The following is a 27,628-nucleotide window of genomic DNA, read 5'->3' on the forward strand; positions in this document are numbered from 1 at the left end:
AATGACAGTCCATGTTTTGTGGTCCTGAGTCGGTATGCAGGAGGAGAGGGAAACCAAGGGCAGGTGTTTAACGCTGTGGGGATGTCTGGTTGTGCCAACTTCCAAAGCTTCAGACCTGTTCAGACCTTTCCTCTTTGGCTGTTTCTCGGCCACCTCTCCTTCACAGTGCCTGAAGTCCAGTACATTTGAATATGCCGGTGTATAAAACTCTCTCTCCCACTGCCCCCCTCCCCTCATCACTCCTGTGCATAAGCACTAATGCCACCTGTTGTTGATTGGCTGGAACAATGTTGTGTAGCAAGGTCCAGAGCAGTCCAAACCATTTACAGAGCCAGGGCTGTGTAGGAAAACAGGAAAATGCACAAAACAGGGAGCACAGAGAGCTATAAGGAAATGTTTTCTGAAATTATCAATAAGTGTATTGCATTACTATCCCTTTAAGTGAATCCAGCATAGAATAACAGGTGTTTTATGGTAAAATACAAAGCATAAAGATAAACTAAGGCAACATAACCAACCGGAAAGTGGTATGCATGTGGAGAGAAGAGAGAGAGAGTGATTAGACTGTAGCCAGAACTATATAACCCAGGAACACACTGGGCACCACAGGTGTTCCAGGTCATGCTAATCAGCCACATACAGAGCAAACATAGATAAAGGTTAGTACCAGATCAAACGGGTATCGTCACACAGTTTTTACGGACATTTTAGACAGTACTTTAACGTTCAACTTGAAAAACAGAGTTTGGGGAAATTTCCTGTTTCAACATGATAGTATTCCATTGCACAAAGCCAGGTCCATAAAGAGATTTTTTCGCTGTATGAGCTGGAAGAAGTTGACTGGTGTGCATAGAGCCCTAACATCAACCCTTCAACACCTTTGGGATAAATTTGAACACCAAATGGCAGCATGGTAATGCTCATAGCTGTGGAATGACATGGATCGATCTCATATCTGTGTTGAGAGTTCACATACTGAGGGCATATATTATGCATTATCAACATATTTTGTGTATTGTATGATAGAATTTCATGAAAACATGCCTCAGACCCAAGTGGCATGATGGTGCTTCACTGTTTGAGGAGAGTCAAAACCTTTTGCACTGAACTGCTTGCAGGCTTTCTTTCTGTATTTGTGAGTATGAACATTAGGCAATTCTGCCTTAATCCTGCATGTGCACTTAGCAAAGCCTGCAGACGTTCCCATGCAGTTTTCACCAGTTTCATTTAAATGCAAATTAACCACGTGGGAATTTGAACGCAACAACGACAAAGACACAATCCTCAAATACTAATAATTACAAAAAAAGTGATTCAAATATGCGAATGGGACTTGTTCACTCACTGTATCCATCCCAGGACTAAAACAAATCGTGGCCATTCCCTACAAGATTGTGGAATATCTTATCTGGACATCTTCACATAATTGCAGATAGAAATGGATCTGAGAGGTAGAGGAGAAAATAACGTAGCAAGCTGGATGCAGGAGACTAGACTTTCCGCATTTGTGATCCATCTGTCAGACCTGCTTTGTCTGCTTGCATTTGTCTCTGTCTTTTCCCCCTTTCTGTACTTGTCTTGTACATGGTCAGTCCTCTGCCTTTGGTTATCAGCATTTTAATGAGGTGCCATGTGCACACTCAGACCAGATGGTTAGGTCAATTCCCTCCATATCATCTCAAGAAAGCCTGACGGCAGCCATTGTTCCTCCTTCAGGAAACACTTTGGATCCTAGTCATCTCCAGCTTCATAAAATAATAATTTTCAAATGCTAATACAAACAAAGAAATGCTTTGTTAAAAAACGGTGAACAGAGAGAAGATTGGAAATAGTCTTCTGACTGTACTGCATTTATTCAGTTCCAAATACAATTTTAGTTTTCCGTTAGTTTACATTTCCATCATTCACCTATTTGACTTCCTGGTTGTCTGTGTCTGTGTAAACCAAGTAGACAACTTTACAATAAATAACTTAAGGGTGCCAGAACATGTCATGTGCAAGGCATGCAGAAGTTACTGTCTGCACGATGATGATAATGACATGTTTCCCTAAGTATGTGATCTGCTGCCAGAGGGCTCAGCAGGTTACATCCCCTTTGTCCCCTCCCCCCCCCACACCCCCCAGACCACCGCTCCGGCCTACAAACTCTGAACAAACAACTCAGAATAGCTATAGGATTTTTGATATGCTCATGTTTGAAGCTTGATGTTAATCATCAAACTAGACCTGCTCTTTTCTCAAGGGGGTGGGGTGATCTCTAAAACTTTAACTCATTATTGTCATATGTGCAGCTAAGAGTTCTCTGTGAAGGGAAAGATGCAGAACAAACCTGTCTCAGATACTGTGCTTTTACTCCATCTGCTGGGAGCATTACTAACAGATTATAATGAAAATCACTTGTAAGTCGTTTACTATGGCCACCCACATAAATGAGACACTGAAATAAACAATTATGTCATTAAATATGCACCCATGTTATTTAGTTATTATCAAAAATATACATTACATAAAAAAAGTCTCCTTTTGAAACTATTATCTTCACTTGACTGCATTATAACAGGAAAAAATCCAGATACACTTTAAAACACATTTGGACAAATTGATTATACAGTGTGCCAGAAATCATCTAGTTCCTCCTTTAATATATGCATTTTCGAACAAGACTAACAGTATTCTATCATGCTAGCACTTCACCCTGACACCCCATAAAACCTACCCTGAATCTGCCTGTATCTTATAATTCTAGTTGTGCTAATATTACTGTTCTTTCTAGCCACAGGCACTGCAACTCAGTTTTGCTCAGTTGTTACACTCGAGTCACCACATTAAGACCTTGCCTCACTGCCCCAGAGCTATACATTTTAACAATCTTCAATATATAACACCTGCTGCCCCTACTCATCCAAGTCTAGTCAAATTTGGATCACTGAATGTGAGGTCCTTATCCAACAAGTACTTCACATTTCAAGATATTATAAACACTACAAATTTAACCAAAATCTGGACGAACCCTGGGTAGCACAATCCCACTGACAGAAGCTGCTCCCCCTGATTTCCACATCTTTCCTCAAGTCGAGGTGGTGTATTAGCTGTTATTTTCTCCAAAAACGTGACCTAGTGTGTCCTGATTTACTGGTAGATAATGGCTAATAACTTACAATTAAATAATAACATGATATGATGGGACAGCCGCCCATCCCTTGGCCATTAATCCAATCAAATCAGAGCCTATGCAAAACACCTTGGAATAATATTCAATAATAATTTGATAGATGGGTAAACACAGTTGTCAAATCTATCTTCTTCCAGTTCAGAATCATCTATATCAGGAAGCTCTTGTCATCAAAAGATATGGAAAAAGTTTGTATTCAAAGCCATGCATTTTCTCGCCCAGAGCTACAATGAAGAACTTCAATCCCCATACATTACAGCTAGGCACTTCCGATCTACAGATTAAGGGTTCCTTTCTATCCCACATACTGATCGAAACCATTTTTGTGAGATGGCCTTCTCACCAGCTGCACCAAGTGTCAAGAATAGAGCCTAAACCCCCTTAATGTTTCTTGACATGATCTGCATTCTTCATCGATGCATATGAATGTCTCTATGTGTTTACTGTGCGTGTATTCCAGTACCTATTTCTATAAACAAATATGACCTTGACCTTGGCACAGCATGGAGCTAAATGCTAAAGTCAGCTTGCTAATCATGTTAAGGCTATAGGTTAAGGCTAAAAATGCTAACATGCTGATAAGCATGTGTAATGGGTACCAATGTTCCCCATCTTAGTTTAGTGCAGTGGTTCTCAAAGTGGGGTCTGGGGACCCCCAGGGGTCTTTGAGGGTGTTCCAGGGGGTCCCCAGCAAAAAGAGGAATACTTTATTTTCGTTCAGTTGAATTCCATCCATAATTAACACAATACCAGAATGTATGACTACTTGGGTCACAGGTTTCAAACACTTTCTGTAATAAAACTTTTAAAAGCAAAAATTCTATTAGAATGGGGACTCAGATTGGGACAATATGTTATCATTTGTGTCAGTTTAGGGGTTCTTGATGTGAAAAAGTTTGAGAACCACTGGTTTAGTGTGTTAGGGTGCTAACATTAGCTAATTAGCACTAAACGGGAATGTCATTATGAATGTTTTGTATTTGGTCATAAACCAAAGAATTGGACCAGTTGAATTTTTGACCTGCTTGTGGCACTCGATTAATAGTCAGGTAATTGCCAAAGTCATTGGGATTCATCCTCGGGCACCGTGGATATCTGGACCAAATCTATCCACCCAATACTTCTCAAAACATTTCATATGTGAGGAAAAGTCAGGGCATCGCCAAAGGCTGTTTGATGGGAATCCATCCAGTAGTTGTTGAGTTATTTCAGTGCCTAGCTAGAAAATTACAAATATTTCACCATACATGAATGTTTTTTAGATAATTATTTAAAATAATTATTTATTGGCCATTTACACATTATTTGTTAATGTTTGCTCTCTAATGTTTAATTCATTTTAATTAATTTATAAAATATTTTATCAATAAACAACTATTACAAAATGGGCTCTGTCCTGGGGCCCTTACTTTTCATCATTTATCTCCTTCCCCTGGGCAATAGGGGCAAATTTCCACAAATTTAATAGTCAATTCCACTGTTACGCTGATGACACCCAGCTCTACCTCTCGACCAAACCCCAGAATTCAGCTGCCATCATAACTCGAACACCCTCCACCCACCACATCACTCCTGTTCTCCAACAGCTTCACTGGCTCCCGGTCCTGTCCCATTACCAATTCAAAGTCCTTCTGTTAACATTCAAGGCCATCCACAACCTTGCCCCTCCGTATTTGTCTGATCTCCTGCAGGGTCCAACTTCCACCCGCTCCCTTAGATCCTCTTCCTCCATACACCTGTCTGTCCCCCCTGCTCGTCTCACCACAATGGGGAGCAGAGCATTCAGCCGTTCTGCCCCCCGTCTCTGGAACTCTTTACCACCCCAACTTAGAAACATCAATTCATTCTCCCATTTTAAATCGCAACTCAAAACACATCTGTTTAAAACTGCCTACCTCATTTGATGTAAATTCTTTGCTTTTAGCTTGTTTTAATGTTCTTAGTTTTGCTGCTTTTAAATGTCTTTGCATCCCTGTACGGTGTCCTTGAGTGCTGAGAAAGGTATAAATAAATATAAAATGTATTATTATTATTATTATTATTATTATTTGTAAGTGATCAGTTGATAATTATAAAAGTTAATTGATCGATCCACTGTCAATATCTTAGTGTATTCATTTCACGCTGTTCATACTGTATATACGTATCTTAGACCATTCATATCTATCCCTCACTGCTATTTATATTACCCTGCACTTCTGTTTAGATCCTAAACTGCATTTTTTTTTGTCTCAGTACTTGTACAATAATGACAATAAAGTTGAATCTAATCTGATGCAATCTAATCAAAAAATAAGTGGTGCCCTAAAGGTGAACCAGGAGGTTGCTAGTTTGATTCCTGGACCAGCAAGAGCAATCTGGAGGGGTAAAGTGAGAGAGAAGCATTTTCATTACTACCACTGTAGTGCTCATGAGCAAGGCCCTTAACCCGCAGCTGATCCAGTGGACATGCTCAGTGGCCAGAAGATAAGAATATGATTGTATTGGGTGTTGATAAACTGTGTGAGTGTGAACAGGGTGTTCCTGCAAAAATAAAGCATTGCTCTCAGTGAAACCTCCCTAGATAAACAAAGGTCAATACTGTCAATAACGTGTTACTTGTGTATCACAGTAACCTGAAACGCAGGCCCTGGGCAGGTAGAAATGGAGTCTGACAGCCTCATGAACATTGGAACCTGCAGTGTACATTTTGAATTGAGGCCATGGGTGTTCTGCTTGATAAGAGATCCTTCTTTAAGGGCTCGTCATGAAAATTTAATGTGCGTTAATTCCTGTAATGGGTTCACTCTGTGCTCACTACATAACTACCAACAGAACATGTACGGTAAACCTTCATACATGTATGCAGCGAGAGAGGGCCATAAATTATTGATGTCTTCTGTGAAAATAGAACAGCAGTGAACTGGAGTTACTGAAATACAGGCTGTGTGACATGAGTTACCATCAGCAGCAGACTGATAAGGTTACCTCAGATGGTATAATAAGGAACTTTTTGATTGGCTCTGGCCTTAAAATGTGTCACACACACACCTCCACATTCAGCTAAAAGTTCACAGCCTGTATTTTACAGAAGGAGGCTGTTTGCGTGGGATCAAAGCTGCGTGGCTGCAGGGATGGCAATCCCAGATTAGATGCCATGGTTACTATTCCACACCATCCTCCGTCACATATTGTTGTCATGGTAACCGCTGCTTTGGTGGAAGGGCATGCGTGACTTAGGTGAAAATGCGTTACAGGGGCTCAACAATGTGTTCATCTGCTCTACCAGCCCTTGAGTGACACTGAAACATGCCTGGATTATCGTGCCAGGAGCCCCGCAAGCACCGCACCCCCTGATTCACTCTCCACTCCACTAGTCTACTCTGTACATTATACATCAGCCATGATTAGTTACTGTATTTCCTATCATACATGTCAGCCTAACAATAAGAACAAAGGTTTGCAATGGATACATTTGCATTTTAATTTGGAAAATCTAATTTTATTGAAACTGCTATAACTCGTGCTTTAAACTACAAATCAAAATAAAACCGCCTGTGTGTTTGATAAAGATTGACAGGTCAATGTATAAATATTCAGTAACTACTGTATAATTAGCATAGGTAATTAACTCATTAGCATCACTGATGGTTATGGTGAGACAGTAATAAGCTCAAGAGGATCTCATTGAAATGAAGTTGTCCTCCTGGTTTGAATGTCAGAGCACTCAATCTTGAAAAAAATTTGACATAACTTAAACAAGAATGCTCATACTATGTAAGTTAATAAGTGAGTTTATAAAACGGGTAGGTCAAATCAAGCAATCTGATTGGTTCATAGTAGTGATATAATGAGCGTATACAACGGGTATGACGTGAAAATCCTTTGGACAGATCCGTATCACTCCGCGACAAACAGAGTTGGAGTTATAATCTGAGCTTCGTGCGGGTCTCACGCCCCATTTACACCTGTTATTAAAATCCGATCTGATACAGATGGCATTTTACCGGCGGAGATAAATAAATAATGAGAGTGAGAGAGAGAGAGAGAGAGAGAGAGAGAGAGAGAGAGAGAGAGAAATTGCGTGATTCAACATTTCCCTCTCTCACATACTCGGATACGCACACACGCACACACACGCACACACACACACGCACACACACACAGTAGTCCACTACTTTCCCCAGATGTCTGGCATATTGCAACAAAGTTTAGGACCTAAGTTTCAATACCGTGTTCAAAAGACTATTGCTCAAGGAGAGACGCAATTCCGCCCTTTATGGTAGGTGAATATTAAAGTGTTATTATTTTAGGCACTGCTGTGACGGCAAATGCGAACAACGCCCCTTAACTGTGGATATAATACGCCTATATCACGGCCTGTCGTGAGCTATTGCTCAAACAATACACATGCTGTATTGCATGTACAGTGTGAACTTTTCTGTTTCCTATGTGAACCTTTTCCCATGACCTTTGCAATTATGAAGTGAGTTGTCCAAATGTGAAGTAGGCCTATTAGCAGATTCCTAATTGACTCCTTTATCTAACTAGCAGGAAAAAGCTTTTAGTTTCCCAAGTTGTGACTCTGTTTTTCAGCCAAACAAAGGTGAATTTCCTTTTCATCCTGTTGGTTGATCAGATTAATTTATCTACTGTTTATCCATCTTATTTTCAATTATTTTATAATTTCAAGCATGGATAAAAGTGTGTTCATCGGCTATTCTCCCATGACACTTTATTGAAACATGTGCATCACATATGGAAGGAGATGATGGCCATATATATAATAATATTAGATAAATTATATCTAATAATTTAGACTACAGGCTACACTTAAGTTAAAGAAAAATAAGTTTTAGAGGCTCAGTGTCATTACATTACTAAGTTTAATGGTGAATTAAAAATCCATAGGATGTTCTTTCTTTCTTACAACTTCTGGCCGCCATCTTAGATTAGCAGGACTGGTTAAATTGTTGGCTTTTGCCTCTGGGCATTTGGGATTTTGAATTAGTTTTTTTTTCCAGCTGAAGAGTATTTTGAGCAAGTTTAAAAAATATATATATTTTTTTGTTTCTTTTACTTTTGTCTGGCGTGTGGGGGGGTTAGCTTATCAGGGCTAAACATTAGCCAGCTCAAGCAGAGGTAACTACAGGTTAAATGTGAGCGGACTCTCAGGTGAGCATAACTGTTTAGCTAACAGATGTGTGTAAACTATGATTGGGCACAAACTGTGGTTAGTGGGATGCCACTTATCCACCTGTCCACCTCATCCACTAGTTTTACTAACTCAGGAGCATCTTTATCAGACCAGAAAGATCCACAGGCAGATAACAGCGACCCCACCGACAGAGCGTGGGCGGGTCGCGGTGATGCAGCAGGCGGGCAGAGCTGGGCAGAGCCCCCGCTGCACTGCAGGCTGCTGCTGATGCGGGAGGTGGCAGCGGGACAGGCTCATGGCCGCGAAGAAGTGTTTGCGTCTGCTCCACCAGCATCAGCGGTGTTTGTAAAAGCGCTTTGTGCATCGCTAATCCGCTCTGATGTCACGGTGCGGAAGGAGGGGCTGAGCTCTCCTGCTTTAATCCGAGCAAGTTGTCTGGAGGGACAAGCCGAGCCGAGCCGAGTCGAGCGAGCGGCCACGGGAACAGGGGCGATGTGTACTGCAGCAGCCGGACTCGGGCCTCACGTCCTCTGACATGCAGGTAAATGAGAGTAATGTCCGGCAGCCCGTGACGGGAAACCGGGTTTAGTGCGGGCCGGGGAGGCAGAATGTGTTCAGGTCTGCACCTGCGGAGGTTTAATCTGGACCGTCAGGAGGGAGCGAGAGAGGCATTTAGGCAAGGGACAGTTTACTGCACTTTCCCCCCCTTCAAATAGATAGATGTCAGGCGTTTTAGGCATTGGGATTCAGTGAAAGACTGTATGTCATTCCCAGGATAAAACGTCACGTGATTCATATCCAGGACAACATCATGATCGCTTATGAATTGTAAACTATAAGCGGATTTCAGAGAGAGAGGGGGAGCGCAGGACTGATCACTAATTGGTCACGAGCACCAATCTCTAAAGGAAGGTTTCTACCCTTTTAACATAATAAAATCGTTCAAGGCCATGGGACGGGATTGAAGAAGCCAGTAATCCTTCAAAATAAAAGCACTTGCCAGTTTGGCACTTGTTCGTGGATTAATCTTCTCCTCCTAGAGCAAAGGCGTAGTCAACAGCACAATGTAAGTAACATGACTAACTGATGCGTCCCAACATGGACCATATGCTCGCTGAGTGACTGTGTCTGTCACTGTGTGGTTTGTGTGTGTGTGTGTGTGTGAGAGAGAGAGAGAGGGAGAGAGAGGGAGTGTGAGAGGGTGAAGGGATGAATCATGCTCTCATAGCCACATGAAGAGAATGTGAAGTGAGGACAGTTGCATATAGTCATTATTCTCATTATAGGCAAATCTGTATTTCTTTTGTTTAATCATTTATCTTAGCTGTCAGAAAAGAGGAAAAATGCCCATCACAATTTAATAGAGTTTTTAAGTTGCTTGTTTTGTTCGACCAACAGTCCAAAACCCAAAGATCAGTTTACTGTTGCATAATTTGAATAAGAAAGGCATCAAGTGCTTACTATTGAGTGGCTAGGACTAGGTAATAGTTGGCATGTTTTTGCTCGAAAAAGATAAATCAATTATCAAAATTGTTACATTTCTGCTGACTGACATCAAACAATCAACTATTTGTGGCAGCACTTATTAGGACTTTAGGCTGAATTAGTATTAGGGCCTGGGTTAAGGGCAGCATTTTATTCAGTATAATAGCGTGATATCCTGCACAATGCATGGTTTCATTTGTTAATTCCTGATCACTGCACCATCCTGTATTTCTGTGTGTTAACCTCGTTTTAAATGTTTGAGTATGAAATGAGTGCCTAAAACAACACAGTCATGTCCAGGATCACTTTTAAACCCTTCTATCAAAATCCATTTATAATCTACTTAATTCACCATGATGGTGTAAAGTGTTTTACTGCTCCTGGATATTTGTCAAATTGCTATTTTGTACTGTTGTATTTTGCGTTTTCACGGGGCTGCACGTGCAAATTAGCTTAAAGCTAACTCAGGTGCAGCCGTTTTTTAATTGGACATGGTCCACAATAAATGAGCAATAAGTAAAACAGATTCATATTTAGTAATCTGACACGTTTACGTATTTGGTTGTTGTGTGTGAGTGGGACCAGTGAATGCCTCTACCTGTTTGGCCATCATATTCACAGAAGTGATGATTGTGTAAATACCTTCTAAAAGGACTAATAGTCTTGTCAGACCCAAAATATCATCACATTACAATGACATTTTATAGACTAAATGATTCATCTGTTAATTAATAAATCAGGGACCTGGCTAATAAAAATAATAGTTGGATGCAGCGTTAATTCAATCAAAATTACTGTTAGGCATGTAGTAAAGGAAGTTACAGGCTTGTGAATAGATGTAATAAGTGAAGGTCCTTGCATGTACATATAGCACGCGTGTGTGTCATCGGTGTGTGCTTGTGTGTCAGTATAAGATCAGCAAGTTAATGGGCTAGAAAATCCCCCCCCCCCCCCCCTCCGGCTTTCACTGCAGCCTGACAGATGGAAGTGCAGTGCCCGGCTCACAGCTCTGTAGGCCTGTACGTTCCACTGCCACGCTGCCAAGGCCATCTGTGACCTGGGAACCCATCCCAACCATCCGACCTGACCCATCACCAAACCATTGCCATCCGGTCCTAAACTCCAGGCCGAGAGGGACATTAGCCACCCTGGGAGTCCGCCCTCGCTCCTGCTGCATCCCATCATGTTGCCTCCCTAGCAGTCGTGGTTTGTGCTCAGATTACAGGATCAACATTAACCTTTGCCCCCTGTGTCTTCGCTCTATCCACATGTTCGATGTTCAAGTGTAGTTTATATGTCTGCACGTATAAGACTGCAACCACATCAGTAAATCTTGTGCTGCCTCTTTTCAAGAGGAGCTGCAGTAATTGGCAGTTAGGACAGTTAGCTGATCATTAGTTCACTAAGGTTACAAGAAGTGCACTCTATTGATGCAGTGGATCAAATAGATTGTAAATTAACCTACGAAGATGTAAGCAAGAATTGAAGATACAAAATGACTCTGTATACTTGTACTTAGAATCACACTCACTTAGTTCTTTCAAGATTTCCTCACCAAAAAAAACCCCCAACAAAAACAAGTTAAACAAATTTAACCCATCAAATATTTAAGTAATATCCTTAAAAGAATAATATTACATCCTTAAGTGAATTTCAGGAGTGAAGGAATTCCTTAAAGTCAATTCTGCACAACTGCCCTTTAAATTAGGGGAGACCCGAGACATTTTCGAAATTTTTTTAATAGACTAAATTATTTATCTGTTAATAAAACAGTATAGGTACATCAACAATATCGGGAAAAAAATGTTTGTTGCAGCCTTAATAAAAATTAAAATGTGAATGAATTGTGATATTGAAACAATTGCCCAGTTGGGCTAAAAGTGTTCCTGAAAAAATATATATACTTGCTTTTCAAGTATATATATTTTTTAGAGTTTTTTTAGAGCGAACAAAAACATGTGACCCATGTAACTAACGTTAGCTAAGTTGTGGGTTAGCAGTCTGTCATTACAGTTACTGCTGCGAAGCTAACACGCTCTACAACTCTCTTGCTGCTGTAGATAACATCGCAGCAACAGCATGTTTTTGCAAACTAGAAAGTGAGCTGAATGTTCGTGGACAAGTCATTGTTACCTGTCACACAGATCATGGCTGTTGTTTGGCAGGGTGCAGGCCAGTTTGTTGGTTTCCTACTTACAGAGCCAGAGCTGAGTACACTGATTTTCTTTTCCTGTGCACACACAGAACAGACAGCTAGTGGACCCTGAGGAGATATTTGCTGATATTGACAAAAAGATGTATACTGGATTAGAATCGCATACCCCACCTTCAATGAGCGAAACGTAGATGTCTCATGGATACTGTCACACATTTAGGGATTCTCCAGATAACTGACATATGAAGGCAGCTTCAGTGAAAAATATCGAGTAGCAATAATGAGACATTTTTTTAAGCTTTCATGTAGGCCTTCATAAACAAGGTTTAGCCGTTTTCTTTCTTTAAATAAGACTGCCCAGTTTTCTCCATTGATTACCTTTTCTGGAACCAATTTGTAATTTCTGCATCATTTGGTAGGATTATGTTGTTGTGTCCTTTCTCAGCTCGTTGACCTCAGACACGGTGAAGCCTGCGATAAGACATAACTGTTGGATACCCTGATAGCCTTGTCATATTGAATAAATATCAAAACTCACTCACAGAGGGCATTTATTATTCAGATCGCTGCCCTATTCATCTCTCTCTGTCAGATCTTATCTGATACCAGAGAATGTCCCTCCTTGTCCTTGTGCCCCTGCCTCCTCCTCCTCCTCCTCGTCCTTTTCTCTCTTCCCGGCTGTGCCATCTGCCAGCTGCTGGTGGACAGATGAATGTGGTGCAGATTAAAGTGCACTGCGCACTGAGATGAATCCCAGAGGATTTAAGTTTTTGCTATTAGCAATATAGAGACAGGGAGTCCTCGACCTGATACCTAGCCTCACTAATAAAGTCTATCTAAATTATAGTGGATGTTCTCTGATGATTAAGCTGGTCTGCGAGAGGACCACATTAAGATGATAAATCACTCTAGTGGGAGGCTGTTACAAAGATGGACTGGACGGGGGGTAGCCACGGTTGTAGCCACAAACCATCCAACCATGACCTCACTCAGTAGGTGGGATGAAAAGCCTGCCGCCTGGTTCCTCCTGGCTGCATCCTCATGTCTTCCTGTATAAAGTATATCTTCTTCTTCTGTCCATCGGCTGTACTCGCTTATCCTTGAGGGTCATGGGAGTGGCTGGAAAGGCAGGGGTACCCCCTGGACAGGTCGCCAGTCAATCACAGGGCAGATGCATAGAGACTTAGCCTGCATGTCTTTGGACCGTGGCCTGCAGGCACAGGGAGAACATGGAAACTCCACACAGAAAGGCTTCAGCCACCCGGCACGTTCAAACACAGAACCTTCTTGCTGTGAGGTGGCGGTGCTTACAGCTGACCAATTCTGTCTTTTAGTAATTCTGTAGCTGTTTTCTCAATTTATACAATGGGGACAATGGCAGAAGTAGGCCTAGTTAGGCCTATGTGAATAATGAATAAAAAGTACCTAGAGCTTGCAAGAGAAGTTAATACTTTGCCTACCACACCGCACAAATGCATGTCTCAATATCCCAAACCCCAAGGACGTGATGTCTTCATATTGCTTGTTTTGTCTGACCAACAGCCCAATACCCAAATACATGGTTCGAATTACAGGGGGGGGGATTGGGGGCGTCTGACCCCCCTAGTTAAGGTTTGGACCCCCCCAAAAGAGGCAAAAACAAGTTCAGGGGGGTCTTTCGTATTTGTAAATAATACAATCTATGTCCCATATTCATGCCTTATATTCAAGACACTTAAAATATGATTTCAAACATCCCTAAAATGGCCCATACCATTTCCTAACCTTGACGTTAGTTGAACATCTTGTCTGCCCACATCAGCAGCAACAGCTACAGTCCAGTCAACCACACGCTGGTGGAGACACTGTAATTTAATGTCAGTAGTTAGCTACACTTAACTTTCCCACCTTTCCCAGTTTCATAATTAGCATTTCTTTTACTTAAAATGTGCTGTCTAATGTTAGCTAGCTGAGAGCCCATCATATCATTTCATTACCACTATATCCATATTTTATCTAAATGTCAGCTAACACTGGTGCTTAGGCATGGCCAGTGAAATAGAGGATTAGTTATTGTAGAGATACATTTTGACATCAATATAGAGTTTGTTATTACATTTTAAGTCTTTTGTAAGTCTTTTTACTATAAGCAGCCATTTGTTTTCACTCTGGTAAATGTTAAAATCCAGGTTTGTTATTTCACATGTATTCAGTTTCAGTTTAATTTATGTAGCGCCAATTCATAACAAAAATCATCTCACTGCACTTTTTATATAGAGCAGGGAAGAGATCCAGCAATTCCCAGTTCCCCAGCAGTGTATGACAACTGCTTTATTGAACATTATACATTGTATTCACAGTCAACATGAGCAAGAGGAAAGGAGATATTTGCTAAAAAAGATTTGCAAATATTGCAAATTAAAATGATAAGAATTAGGAATTAGAGATGATAATGTGGCCTCTATTTTATGGTTGTGTCTTTGGTTCTGGTTCAGCATTGTGTGGGTCTGTGTTTGAGTGTTTTGATGGTCTGCTGTGTGTTGTATTTTGCTCTAGAATACTTGGTGACCTCTGACTACAGAAGTTGAAGTGTGGTATGGGGCACCCATCAACTGGTGGAATGAATATGATCTACAGACTGATGACATTAGTTAAATAACCGAGGATATTGTAAGATTTCAGTTCACTGTCGCACATATCGCAAATGCAATTCAATTCAGTCAAAAACAAAAAAAACAAAATTAAACTGAATATCTGTTCAAAGACTAAGCGAGACTAGGAAGCCAGCATTTAGTGCCATTTTTTGATACTGATTCCTAAAGAAACATTGAGTCTGTACTTACAAACTACTGACACTAAATATCCAGTCCCTAATTAGGTCTTTGATTGAACTGTTTCCTGTCTTTGTCTCTCCCAGACCGTGCTATGAGTGGGGTTTTCTTGGAGACAAGAGGAGCATGTTCTGAAAATTGGAGTCCGATCACGCCCCAGCCATGAGCCACAAGTATCAGGGAGAAGCATCCGGGGACGCAGGCGAGGGGCACAATGTGCTTCCGAGGAGCAGGCAGCTGAACGGGACGACACCCGGGGAACCCCCTTTACGTCGGTCCTGGAGGCCATGCCAGATGCTCAACCAGGATGGGGAGCTAAATCCCCATCATCATCACCCTCATCATCATCACCCTCCTCAACACCACCACGCGCCCACGGGTCGTGGACCCCCTCGGCATCGCCGGCGGCCTCCATCAGGGCAGGGGCAGGGCGAAAGCCAGGCTCAGATTCCTGGTCTGGCCCCGGCGGTGGTACCTTCACGGTTGGATGGGGCAGAGAGTCGAGACACTGAGCTTCGTCCTGTCCAGCAACCCCGCCCTGCTGTTGCCCGTTACCGCCGTCATGGTGACCCGAACCCCAGGCTCAGAGGTCACAGACAGAGGCAACCAATGAGAATGATGCAGGACTCTTCACCTGGTGCAGATGAAAGAGAGGGTCCAGCAGAGGCGCTGGTACAGCAACGCTCATCAGATGATCCTGTAACGGACCAGTCGCAGGACAGGGGTTCTCCGCACCAGACTCCCGTTGCTGTTGTCACCCCAACCCACCTCTCACCTCGTCCTGCAACCTATAACATGCAACTTCACCCCCAACACACTCCCCCTGCTGAGGCAGAAGAGGACCTCCAGGAGCGTAAAGTGGAATGTCAAGAGGAATCGGAGGAAGTTAAGGAGAAGGAAGAACAAGGACTGGCGGAGGATGATGGAGATCATCGCACAACCACAGGTCACACCAGCTGCAGCCACGATGACATGCAGGCAGTCGATGACAGAGCAGAGGGATGTGCAGAGAGGGTTGAGGAGGATCAGGAAGAAGTGATGGACGATGTAAGGGAGGACATTGCAGCTCAGGGAAGTGAAATCACGGATCTCTGCTCCGACACGGAGAGCGCAGCCTCGCTCAGTATGGACGGACCTCTCCACAGCCCGCCGCCGCTCCAGTCACCTACTCCTCCTTCGTCCCCTGACGTTCCACCTTTTCCCCAGATGGACCACTTCAGTGAGGACACCAGTGTGAGCCCACTGCCCGACAACGATCTGCCACCCGAAGAAGAAGAAGATGAGGATTATTCTGAATCGTGCTCTGAATCTTATCCAAAAACCTATGCAGACTTTTATTCAGAGTCCCACCAAAAATCATACGCTGAGCCTGTGTACAAGTCGTACTCAGAGCTAAAATCCCATCCTAACTCTTTTCCTGAGCCCCTCACGACATCCTACCCCGAGTTACACAAAGAACCTCGCAGGCAATCTGGTTGGAGGACTGAGCCTAATGAGGCCCAGCAGGAGTCCCGCCAAGAGCCCTTCACCAGCCATAGACAGGAGAATGTACAAAGAGGGGCTCCACCATCCCCCACCAAGGGCTCCCATTATGCCCCTAGGCAGACCAGAGACCGCGGATCACATCACTCCCCTCCGGACCGCTCTGTTGGCTGCCGACTGCACCACTATGATGGACAGTCTGACAGTGAGGGGGACAGCGCCGATCAAAGTCCCATTCCCAAAAGTCGCCGGCAGGCACCCAGACAAGCAGAAAGCCAGGCTAAAAGCCCCATGTCCGGGCAGATCAGCTCAGGTGAGAGCCAGGAGGAGCGAAACACGGTGGGTCTCCAAGGGGAGGAAGGTATGAGGGGCTCAGGAGACGCCATCAGCCTGGTGATTAAAGACATTAAGGAGGCGATTGAGGAGGTGAAGACTAAGACAGTACGCTCCCCGTACACCCCTGACCAGCCTGTGGAGCCAATATGGGTGATGAGGCAGGAGGTCAGCCCCACAGAGGATGTTTACCCACTGCAGACTACAGCTGGCCACGTAAGCATGACTTCACGCATCATTAATGCTTACTTTTTATTGTTTTTTTACGTAAAAATATGTCTCCCAGAGAGCCGTCATCGGCTCCCGTTAGAAGCCAAATTGGCTCATCAGAACAGTTTTGATTCCTCTGGACCTGATGTTGCACTTTTCCTTATTAAGCGAGGAAGCAGTGGGTTCTCGCACTCTTTAAAAGGAGTTGGCCGGTTTAGTCAGATTTTGTTAATGTTCCTGTTGTCCTGTTTAGCACATTTAACAGTGGTCTCTCATATGGGTAGAAGCTCCAAAAAGCATGAGCAGAAGTGTAAAAGTAACCATTTTATCTTGCAGCTATTTCTATTTCTTTCCCAAAATACTGAGCTATACCTTTGAGGCCGTACTGCAGTGTTGCAATAAGTAAACTTTGATCTCATTGCTTTCAGGAAGAAAGCAAACTTAAGATTCGCATCCCTGGCTCTCATTTCATGTTGCGTTACTTGGATTAATGCCTAAATCCTGAATCATGTGTTGTCAGAATGAGGTGTATGCTGAGTTGCTGTAGATGCATTGCAGGTTCAAAATAGTGTTTTGTAAAATATTTTTTTCTTACTCTCTCCTCTCTCCCGGTTTCCTTCTCTCAGTCCTCTCCTCACTCCCCTTCGAAGTCAGTGTCTGAGTCTCTGCCCCGCTACGCCCCCGCTACGCTTCCAGTCCGGGAGCCGGTTAGCCCGCTGAGGGCTGAGTCCGCAAGAGCACTTCCTCATCCTCAGCATTATCACCAACCGCAGCCCCAACACAGCCATCACCACCGCCAAGGCCACCATCCACAGCAGAGGGACGCCGCGAGGCCGCCGCAGACATACACAAAGCCCCAACCGTATGCGCACATGCCGCCCAACCAGCATCAACAACGTCAGCATCCACAGCATCAGCAGCTGCCGGCTCCGCAGCCGCGACCACAGGTTCAACCACTGTCGCCTCAACAGCAGCCGTCTGTCCAGGAGGTGAGAGTTTGTGAATAAACATTCATAAATCAAAAAAAATGCAGTTCCTTTATAACTCCAGAACTTGCAGGATTCACCACATTTTAAGTTTTCTTCAGTATTGAAGTAATCCAGTGTCAGTCGTCTGCACATCCATCGACACATTTCAAACAGAAACCTCTAATTGCTAATTTTCCATACATTTAATGCTGCCAATTTGCCAACATGTTAGCAAATACAGGCTAAAAAAAACCTGGGCTCACGTTGTAGACGACGGCATTGCTCACTGAATCCATGGCAACGTGGATGATGAATCCTGCAAAGTCAGGGAGGCATCTTTTACAAGGGGTTTATTTGCCAGCGGCTAAAAAGGCTGACAGCAGTTAAAGTCTGGCAGTATTAAATAAGTTAGGAGAGACCTGAGAGAGAAATAAGAAGGATGGTGATGTTTTTCCTTTTCGTGCCTTCTCAGATTCGTAGATCTCTTCCTCCATTTCCAACGTTTGTGGACGGTGAGTGGCCTCGCGCATGAAAATCATAATATCATCCTCAGCTCCATCTCCATTCTTTTCATCTGTTGACATGAATACTATAACATTTTAAAAGCGGTTTAGTTTTGTTCAGTTATGTTCATGGCTGTCCTCTCATATTTCAAAACTGTATCAATATTGTAGATGTTGGGCTAATTTTCTACCAGATCATTGCCGTAGCTTAATTTTTTAATCTGTATGTTTGTGTGCTGGTACGTATAAGCATGTGTGAACATGTGCATAACGAATGCATTTGATTCATACCAGTCCCGGGACCATGTGACCCTGAAGACCTTATTGACGGCATCATCTTTGCGGCGACCTACCTGGGCTGCACCCACCTGCTGTCAGAGAGGACGCCCACAAAGAGCGCCCGCATGCAGCAGGCCCAGGAGGCCATGAACAGAGTCCGGGTGAGAGCAAACCACAGATTATTTTATTTAATTCCGCGGTCTTATAGTGGAGGAAGAACAGGAAAATACATAAGTAAATTAAGATTCCGGATACGTGCCAATCACCGTCGCTGACAGGTGTAGTGTTGCCTGACTGTAATGTGTTGCCTCATTAAAATGCGCCATATTGCATTGTGGGATAGTCAGCAGAAAGTGGAATACAGGTACATACCATGGACATTACTTATTTCGTTCCATTGTAGGAATATTTATGAGCATTATATCGTTCAGTTCAGAAATCAGACACTAGAATAGATGGCAGAGGGTAGGGAGCGATTTCTGACACAGCCTCTATTTCTCATAGTGAAGCTCTTGAAGATGCCCATTTTTAGTTTATAAATTTATTTGTACAATCCCTGCCTTTGTTGACAGACTATTCCAATTCAAAGGCTAAATATTAGTTCATATATTTTACATCTTGTTATAGAAATAAAATAAAAATGTCATATCTCTGAAGAGAAACATTTTCTTATTTCTTCAGCCTCCAAAAATTTGAATTTGGGGTTATGTGTCTGAAATGATGCACAAGACATTTACAATATTCCCATTTGATGAAATAGTAAAGCCATAAAAAAAAAATCATAGAATCTGGGTTTTTAGCATTTCAAGTATAAACTTGCTTCAGTAAAGAGTTGGAACAAGCTAATTCAGAGGAGACAAGAAAAGTAACAGATCAATAGAGAAAAGTAAAAAATAAATAATTAGAAGTTTATATGTAATACCCACGACCAGAGTTGTGCTCAAACTAATGGCAAAGTGGCACAGTGGTGTGGTTAACACTTTTAACACTTTGTGATACTGTCAGACAGTGTGGTATAAGATCATTTTCACAACCTTACATCTTGTTAGACTGTATATATAGGGGTTACGTTTTTGAATTAATAATAGTGCCTACAACAGATTGGTCATTTGGAGATACATTTTCTAACACACTTGGACACATCATCAGTGATGTAACTGAAATTCGCTTCATATTTGGGTCTTTTTAAAGTCAGAAACCCTCAGCAGGCAACACACACAGCCAGCGGGCGAGAAGTCCCCGGGTTTCTGCACAATGCATCATACACAGATCGCTGCTCCTGATCCGCAGTCATACAGGCTTTTCTCCTCGGCTCCGCTGGATGTTATATAAATTGTTGATCAAGGCTGCGAAGCCCCGGAGACTCTAGACTCCGCTTTCTGCTCCAGTCACAGCGCATGATGTCAAACAGGCATCACGCTAAGGAAAACACTTTTAACTTTGATCACAGCGATTCAGCTAAGTATATCAGTACATTAAATGTTGCTTGAATCGTATATCAGGTGGGATGCTTTTGCTGTTCACGTGAGAAGAAATATCCACTGCTGATATTGGACACACACGAAAACAAAAACAGATTTGCGGTCAGTTGAGGGCAGTGAGTGGGGAAAGATGGCTTACGGTGACAGCATGGCATTCAAACATGGAACTGTGCGAGCGTGAGAGATGACCAGTAAGACGTAATGCCATTTTTGGAGAGACATGTAAAGAATGTCAGGGGCAGGAAGAGGACAGGAGCTCAGCCGAACTCTGCTTTCCGGACGGTTGACTGACAGTTCCAGGACATCGCCTCCGTTAAGGTCTGAGACACTGAGGGAAGGAGAGGGTTAGAGACAGGTATAATGATGGGGGGGGGATACATAAGTTATTTCACTGGAATGGAAAAGACAGAGTGGAGGCTCGCTGTCTAACAGGCTGGGTGAGCTGACATCTCACTTGTCAGATTCGTGGTAGTGGCTCAGAACCGATCTGAAATTCAAGAGAACGTCTGAATCCAGTTTTAGAAGTTTTTGGTAACATTAACTCCCAAGTTAAGACCGTCACATTGAAATGTATTCATTGTGAAGTATGTGAAGCAGAAAATGATGATTTAGTATCAGCGCTGGCTTTATGCAGTTAGTGTTAGTTAACCTCAGCAAATGAACTGACTAGAACAGAAAACTATATTTAATGTGGATCAGTCATGCCTGGCTGATACCTGATCCGTTTAATAAGGTCACTATCGGGTGAATACTCACACAATGGACTGGATTCAGGGGCTTACTTACATACATTTCTGCAATTGTTGCATGTCAGGATTTCCCACACCTGCATTTAAAAACAGCCTATTTATATTTTCTCACATTCGTGATCTTATCATTTTATTTTCTCTTGTGGTATTTTTTTAAAATACAAAATAATATAGCTCACAAACTGATAAAAATGCAGAGATCTTTATCTTTTATGAAGAAGGACACTGACTTCAGCAGCCAAAGCCTTACACTGGGGACAGTCGAGGATGGCGTAGAAAGACGGATGGTGATTATTGTATGAGATTGTCTGCCAAATATAGATGAATGACATACTGAAGGTGACATGGCGGCTCTTAACACAGTGATATACGGTGACGTCCGTGACGGCTCAGGAGTCAGACTCGAGCTGATGAGGACGAGGAGCCCGCGAACAGCGTGGTTGAAATGTGAGCATCTGGCAGGGTCTGGAACAGTTTAGACAAAAAAAAACTTACATATTCCTGCCTACAGTGAATAAAAACTAGCTAGCACCATGAGGCTGCTTACCATTGCCGGTTTCATAACCTCCAGTTATATTTTCAGAGTTTTAACAGTACAGTCCCCGCACATTAAAACACTTAATAAAATATATATGTAGCTATAAAATAAATTTGTACCAGTCAAATCCAAACAAACTCATCTCATTCCAGTTTAACCGAGGGATTCCAGCTACTGTTCACTAAACGCCTGCTGTCATTAATCATTAATTATCAACACTCGACAACCAGAGCGCCAGCTGCTAACTACCTGTCTGAAAACAACGTGATGCCATTAGCTAGGTTGTTTATTTAGAAAAAGACCTGCCTACACACAGTTTAATAATTAAAAGTGCAGCTATGCTTGAACTTGAAAATGACACCTATAAAAACGAGATTTTAACATAACTATTCTTAATCATTCAACTCTTAACATGGCTTACACAGTGTACTACATTCGGGGCCACATCCCGTTGAATTCACAGATTAAATCCACTTTAATGGCATCTCTGCTGATGAGGGTGAGCAGAGAGGTTTGGATTTTAAACCTTGAATCAACACCGGCAGAGTTTAGTGAGTGTGAATGGAGGCACAAGCTAGCCAACATTTGGAAACACGAACCCTGGGCTGTGATGAGGCGTCTGCCAGAAACACCAGAAGGTCGCTTTTCTTTCTTCAGGGTCGTTTGTGTCACATTGATGAAGAGGAAACTTTTGATAATGTTTGCTGCAAAGGCCCCTGGCAGCCTGCTGTTGTCAGATGTGATAGACAGTAACATCACTGTCCTCCCACACACACACACACACTCGCGCACACACAACATACACCACTAAGGTCCTTTTGTCCTTTAATTTGGCATTTGGAATGGAGACAGTCCACAGTGAATGAGGCGATTGAGTTTTTGGCGATCCACCCAAAAAGCAATATTCTCATACTGTTGTCTTGATTTGTCACTTTCTGAGTCTCTATTCTGCTCTCTGATCTCCGCAGGCTGCTCAGAAGCAGGCAAAGAACAGGAAAAAGGTACGTTTGCTTTGTGATTGTATATGTTTCATGTAAAAGATGAATTTTGTGCACAGACATCTGAGGTCAAATGCTAATGTTAGATGTGAACAGATCTCTCTGTCTTCATATGTAAGGCCTTTTAGGGTCTTTACTTACCTTTTTATTTTCCTGTCTTCTCTTCATTTTAACTTAAATAATAATTTCCTTTCGCTTATCGTGTGCAGATTGCACGAGACATTGGTGTTTTGCTTTCATTCATTGAGTCTCTGTAGCCGTTACATTTGATGACTCTTGACCGTTGTGACGCCCGCTCATGTCTCCTTCGCTGCTGTTCATCAACCTGTTGCTTCATCTGTTCACATCCTTTCTCGTGGTTTCTCTCCGGCTGTGCAGAGCCCCGACGGGGAGGTTCCATCAACTGCTGAGGTTGATCTGTTCATGTCCACGCAGAGGATCAAAGTCCTCAATGCAGACACTCAGGTATAAAAATGACTGTATGCTTTGACTTACCTGACTTCATCAATAAATACCTTACATTACTTTTTCTTTCAATACTTGAGGGACGATGTCATCGTACAAAAGGTGTTGATCCCATAAAACAAAGCTGACAGTACCCGAGCAACAAGTTTTCTTTCCAAACCTCATTAAAAAACCTCTTTATTTAGCAGGTATAATGTCACAGTAACACGTTGTTACCAGGGACCCATAGAAAACTGATTTATTAAAAGTACCTCTGTCTTTTTTGGATCACCAGGAGTCTTTAATGGACCTGCCACTGAGGACGATCTCCTACATAGCTGACATCGGTAACATGGTTGTGCTGATGGCCCGGGGAAAGATGGTGCGGTCCCGCAGCGCACAGGAAAACCTGGACAGCACAGCTGAGCAAACCACCATGAGCCACGATGACCGACGGCTGTACAGGATGATCTGCCACGTCTTCGAGTCCGAGGATGTGAGTACTTGATTATAATGTATAAATATTATTATGTACAGTACATAGGTGTAGTTAGGCCCAGGACAAGTTTAGCCTCGCTTTGCATAAACACTGGAAGCAGGGAAAACTGTTAGCCTTCACCAAAAGCAGACAAATACACCACCAACTCATTGTTTATGTGCTGGATCTTGTTAGCTAGGAAACTAGTCACCTTTATGTCCAAGAACCACCTGAATTCCATTCAGTGTTTTTCTTTTATGTAGCAACATCTGCCACTAAGAAGTACATTAGGAAAGGTACCACTGATATGTTTGATTATGCATCAAACATATTAAATATGTGTTTTGAGAGAAATTCAGACTTTTTTTCAATTGAAATTGTTTTCCTGGAGGAGCATCTTGTGAACAGGAACTGCAGTTTAAAGGATAATTCTGCCAAATTATAACCTGGCTCTTATTTTTGTAGGTTCGTCCATCAAGTCATTATAACATAGTAATAATTACTCGTTAATTGCTGAGATCTGGGAACACGGTTGACGAAGAAAAGAAATCCAACGTTTAGGGTGAAAAAATATTCGTTTGTATTTTTCATTACTAGTTTAACACAACAAACTTAACAAACAAAAGCAAACAAACCAGATTGTGATTCAAATATTGCTAAATCCTGATTAATGCATGGAAGTATTGTAAAATATGTTTGTCATTGTATTTATGTCAAGGCCTTGAAGAATTGATGAGAGTTAAGGTTAGAATTACTGGTATTACTGCACGTAATAAAGGTCCTCACAAGTGTTGCAGTACAATGCATGAGTCTTATAGGGTGATGGAAACCAGCCTTTTAAACACGAGGCCTGCGCAGACAGAGGCAGGGAGTATCAAAATGACCGTCATTTCACGCCGTCCTCGTCTTTCCCGCTCTCTCAGGCCCAGCTGATTGCTCAGTCTATCGGTCAGTCTTTCAGCGTCGCCTACCAGGAGTTCCTCAGGGCCAACGGCATCGACCCCGAGGATCTGAGCCAGAGGGAGTACAGCGACCTGCTCAACACTCAGGACATGTACAACGACGACCTCATTCACTTCTCCAAGTCAGAGAACTGCAGAGACGTAAGTGAACCAGCAGGTGGCAGTGCGGTCACAGAGGAGATTAATTTACTACTTGTGCTTAAATAATGTGTATTTTTCCACTGGGGTCAGTTTCAACTTGACAAAATAAACTTCTGCTTGACTTTAATTGAATACTCCACTTTATATATTGGCTGATCTTTATGTATTGTATGATTTGTGCAACTTTTGTCCAGATTAAGAATAACACAAGCCTTCAGTTCCGGTCAAGTCATGTTAATATTTAAACCGTGAGCCAGTGCCATTAGTTTTCTGCTCAGCCTGCTCTAGTAGTTTGCCTTCCAGCGGTTCAAATGAGCAGCTGGTTTTGGAGTCACAGCTGTGTGACAGTTGTCCTGAAAAAAACTAACCCCAGTATGAAGGTGAATTTGAGACGCTCAGCCTGGTCTGACCTCAGACCCTCCTCCCCCCTCTCGCTGCCGCCTCGCATTTTTTCTGAATGGTGCTGTTGGCCGCAATAAGCTCGTTGATGCTGTGTTTCTTCACCAGGAGGGGTTTAAAGATTTTAATTTAATTCTATGGTTTATCCAGCTGGAGGAAGTCTGTTCAGAAATGGTTACAAATCATGACTTTATGATGAGGACACTACAAGAGCCCGTCCTGCCTTAGAGAAGCTGCACAAACAAAGCTTGACGTGTTTCCTTGCAGGTTTACATCGAGAAGCAGAAAGGAGAGATCCTGGGCGTGGTGATAGTGGAGTCGGGCTGGGGCTCCATCCTCCCCACCGTCATCATCGCTAGCATGATGCATGCTGGTCCGGCTGAGAAGTCTGGGCGACTCAACATCGGAGACCAGATCATGACCATAAACGGGACCAGTCTGGTGGGTTTACCGCTCAGCACCTGCCAGAGCATCATCAAGGTACTGCTACTGTGTTTTTAAAACCTAAACATGCAAGTAAGTGAGTTAACCCAAAATAGTCTCAGTTAATTCTTAGTCGGGAGTGTTCATGTCCCCATTTTCCCCATGCGTCGCAATATTGAAATGGTTGAAAACGACTTGCATATTGTGAAAAACCTGCACTACTCAAACTATTTTACTTTTTAACTAACACACATCTAATAAATTGCCTTTAGCTATATAAGAAAAACTTTGGTTTATATGTCATTATCTTTTTGTAACACACACACACACACACACCTGTAACTATGTCCTCTACCACAACTCTATGTCTCTGTGTTTGTCCCTGTTTGATGTCCGTCTCCTGTAGCTAACCTGACTCTGTATTCCTTCAGGGTCTCAAGTCTCAGTCCAGGATCAAGATGAACATTGTCAGGTGTCCTCCTGTCACCATGGTTCTCATCCGCAGGCCGGACCTCAGATACCAGCTGGGCTTTAGCGTCCAGAACGGCATTGTGAGTACTGATCACTTCCTCTGCAGCTCCCACCCAGACACAGAGGAGGTGGCCAAACTGTGGTCCCACTGTGGGGTAGTCCTGCTGTCCTCTAAATGTTCAAGAGAGGCTTTTATTTTAACAGTGCACTAAAAGCAGTGTCAGTGTCTTAGAAAAAGATATGAAGCAGTTATTGTTCTGGACATGTTACAGTGTCAGAATAATGTTCTTACATACAGGAGGCTGCCAGTTTGAGCCCACTCTCCCTGCGTTTTTAACTTCCTGCCCGCAGATCTGCAGCCTGATGAGGGGAGGCATCGCTGAGAGAGGAGGCGTCCGCGTCGGTCACCGCATCATCGAGATCAACAGCCAAAGTGTTGTGGCGACGCCTCACGAGAAGATCGTTCAGATTCTGTCCAACGCCATAGGAGAGGTAGGAGCACTGCCAAGTGTCTCTTTTTGAAATCAAGTTAAGGATTTCCCAAAATATACAAGAACATTTGTTCCCACATGAGGTTTGCCTGCATGAAAGTGTGCCTGTCAGATCTTTTAAATTTGTGGTTAAACTATTATCAGTGAAACTCAACACTTCCTGCACAGATGTTTCACAGTAAAAGCAAGCCCATAGCAGAAAGGGTATCATTTCTAGCATAGCTTTTATGATTGATGATAGCTTAATAAGAGACTGAAAAAGCAACAAGCGTGAAGCAACAGGACTTAATTACTGAATGAAAACTGTATTTCTTTAATGAGCCACCATGTCAGCTTTTACAGTACAGTTAATTCCACCACCCATCCGACCTTATTACTGCAGACCGGGGGCACTATTTGAATACTTTGTATTATGAGAATTTACGGTATTTATGGTCCCAAAAAGATGATTCAGAATTGAGTTTGGATACTTTGGTTCATGACCTTAACCTAAAAATTCACAGCCATATTCTCAGGAGTTTCATCATAGTTCCCCAGAGGGGGAATCCTAATTATATCACAGACCACATGGTCTCTGTTGTGTCACCATTGAGCCAAAATTTCTGCTCTCCATTTTCATCCAAATAAATGTTTTAATGTCTAAAAGACGTGTCACATTCCTCCTCCCAAGAAGATTGATTGACCCCATGACCTTTCCTGCAGCACCACACTGGTCAAAATTTTGAGCTGTACTGCTGGGGTCTAAAAATATCAACAACATCAGTAGGTTTGTTCTGCTTTTTTTATTCTCATAATTTGGCTTCTTTCTGCTCCAGATCCACATGAAGACGATGCCTGCAGCCATGTACCGTCTGCTGACAGCACAGGAGCAACCCGTCTACATCTGAACACACACTTCTCACTCTCTTTTTACCACATCACTCAGTCTCTTTACTACTGTCCATCCATCTCAGTTGTTTTAAATACCTTCTCCTCTCTTTGTCCCGTTTGATATCACTTGACTTGCCTTAATCTGTACAGTACACTGTCATGTAAACATGTACATCTACAGTATGACAGCAGAAGACAGATTATCTCACGAGGCCGAGTGTTAATGTGATGTGTTATGTTGGACCAAAGAGATAGTGGGTTTTATTGTGTGCATATTTAGGTGGCAAATAGCTGTAATATCTGAATGTACTTTAATCATGTTGGACCTATAAATTGTCAGGGCGACCCAGATGATAAATAACTTTTAAATTGAAGTGGTGAAGTTAAAGGAGGATGCATGTACAATTCTGCTGAATAAACTAAAGAAAAGGCAGTGGTCAGTCATTTCTGGTTTGTTTTATTCAACAGAATTTAAACTGAATGCAGTTGGGTGTTAATTCAGAAAATGCTATAGTTCGAGTGTAATAAGAAATAAATGCATGTTTGAGGTATGCAAGAAACCTTTCAAACCCAGCCATTATCTTTCTAAAAACATTTCAGAATCTAAAAAGAGAAAAGAGACAATTTTCTTTATCTAAACACCCCTACT

General features: G+C 42.6%; 1 protein-coding gene across 1 annotated transcript; it reads left to right on the top strand.

Moving 5' to 3' along the window:
• Positions 1-8,607: 8,607 nt before the first annotated feature.
• LOC119914139 (amyloid-beta A4 precursor protein-binding family A member 1-like) lies at positions 8,608-27,412 on the top strand. The gene is made up of 13 exons (XM_038733201.1): positions 8,608-8,850; positions 14,846-16,790; positions 17,411-17,773; positions 18,225-18,264; positions 18,550-18,695; positions 22,271-22,303; positions 22,679-22,765; positions 23,040-23,240; positions 24,146-24,325; positions 24,992-25,204; positions 25,579-25,698; positions 25,970-26,110; positions 26,925-27,412. The coding sequence occupies exons 2-13, from the start codon at positions 14,922-14,924 to the stop codon at positions 26,994-26,996; spliced, it is 3,465 nt and encodes a 1,154-aa protein (XP_038589129.1). The 5' UTR covers positions 8,608-8,850; positions 14,846-14,921; the 3' UTR covers positions 26,997-27,412.
• The last annotated feature ends 216 nt before the right edge of the window (positions 27,413-27,628 follow it).

Source organism: Micropterus salmoides, unplaced genomic scaffold (assembly GCF_014851395.1).
Source record: "Micropterus salmoides isolate LMB-PRFRI ecotype aquatic unplaced genomic scaffold, ASM1485139v1 Ms_hic_scaffold_20, whole genome shotgun sequence".
Classification (NCBI taxonomy): Eukaryota; Metazoa; Chordata; class Actinopteri; order Centrarchiformes; family Centrarchidae; genus Micropterus; species Micropterus salmoides.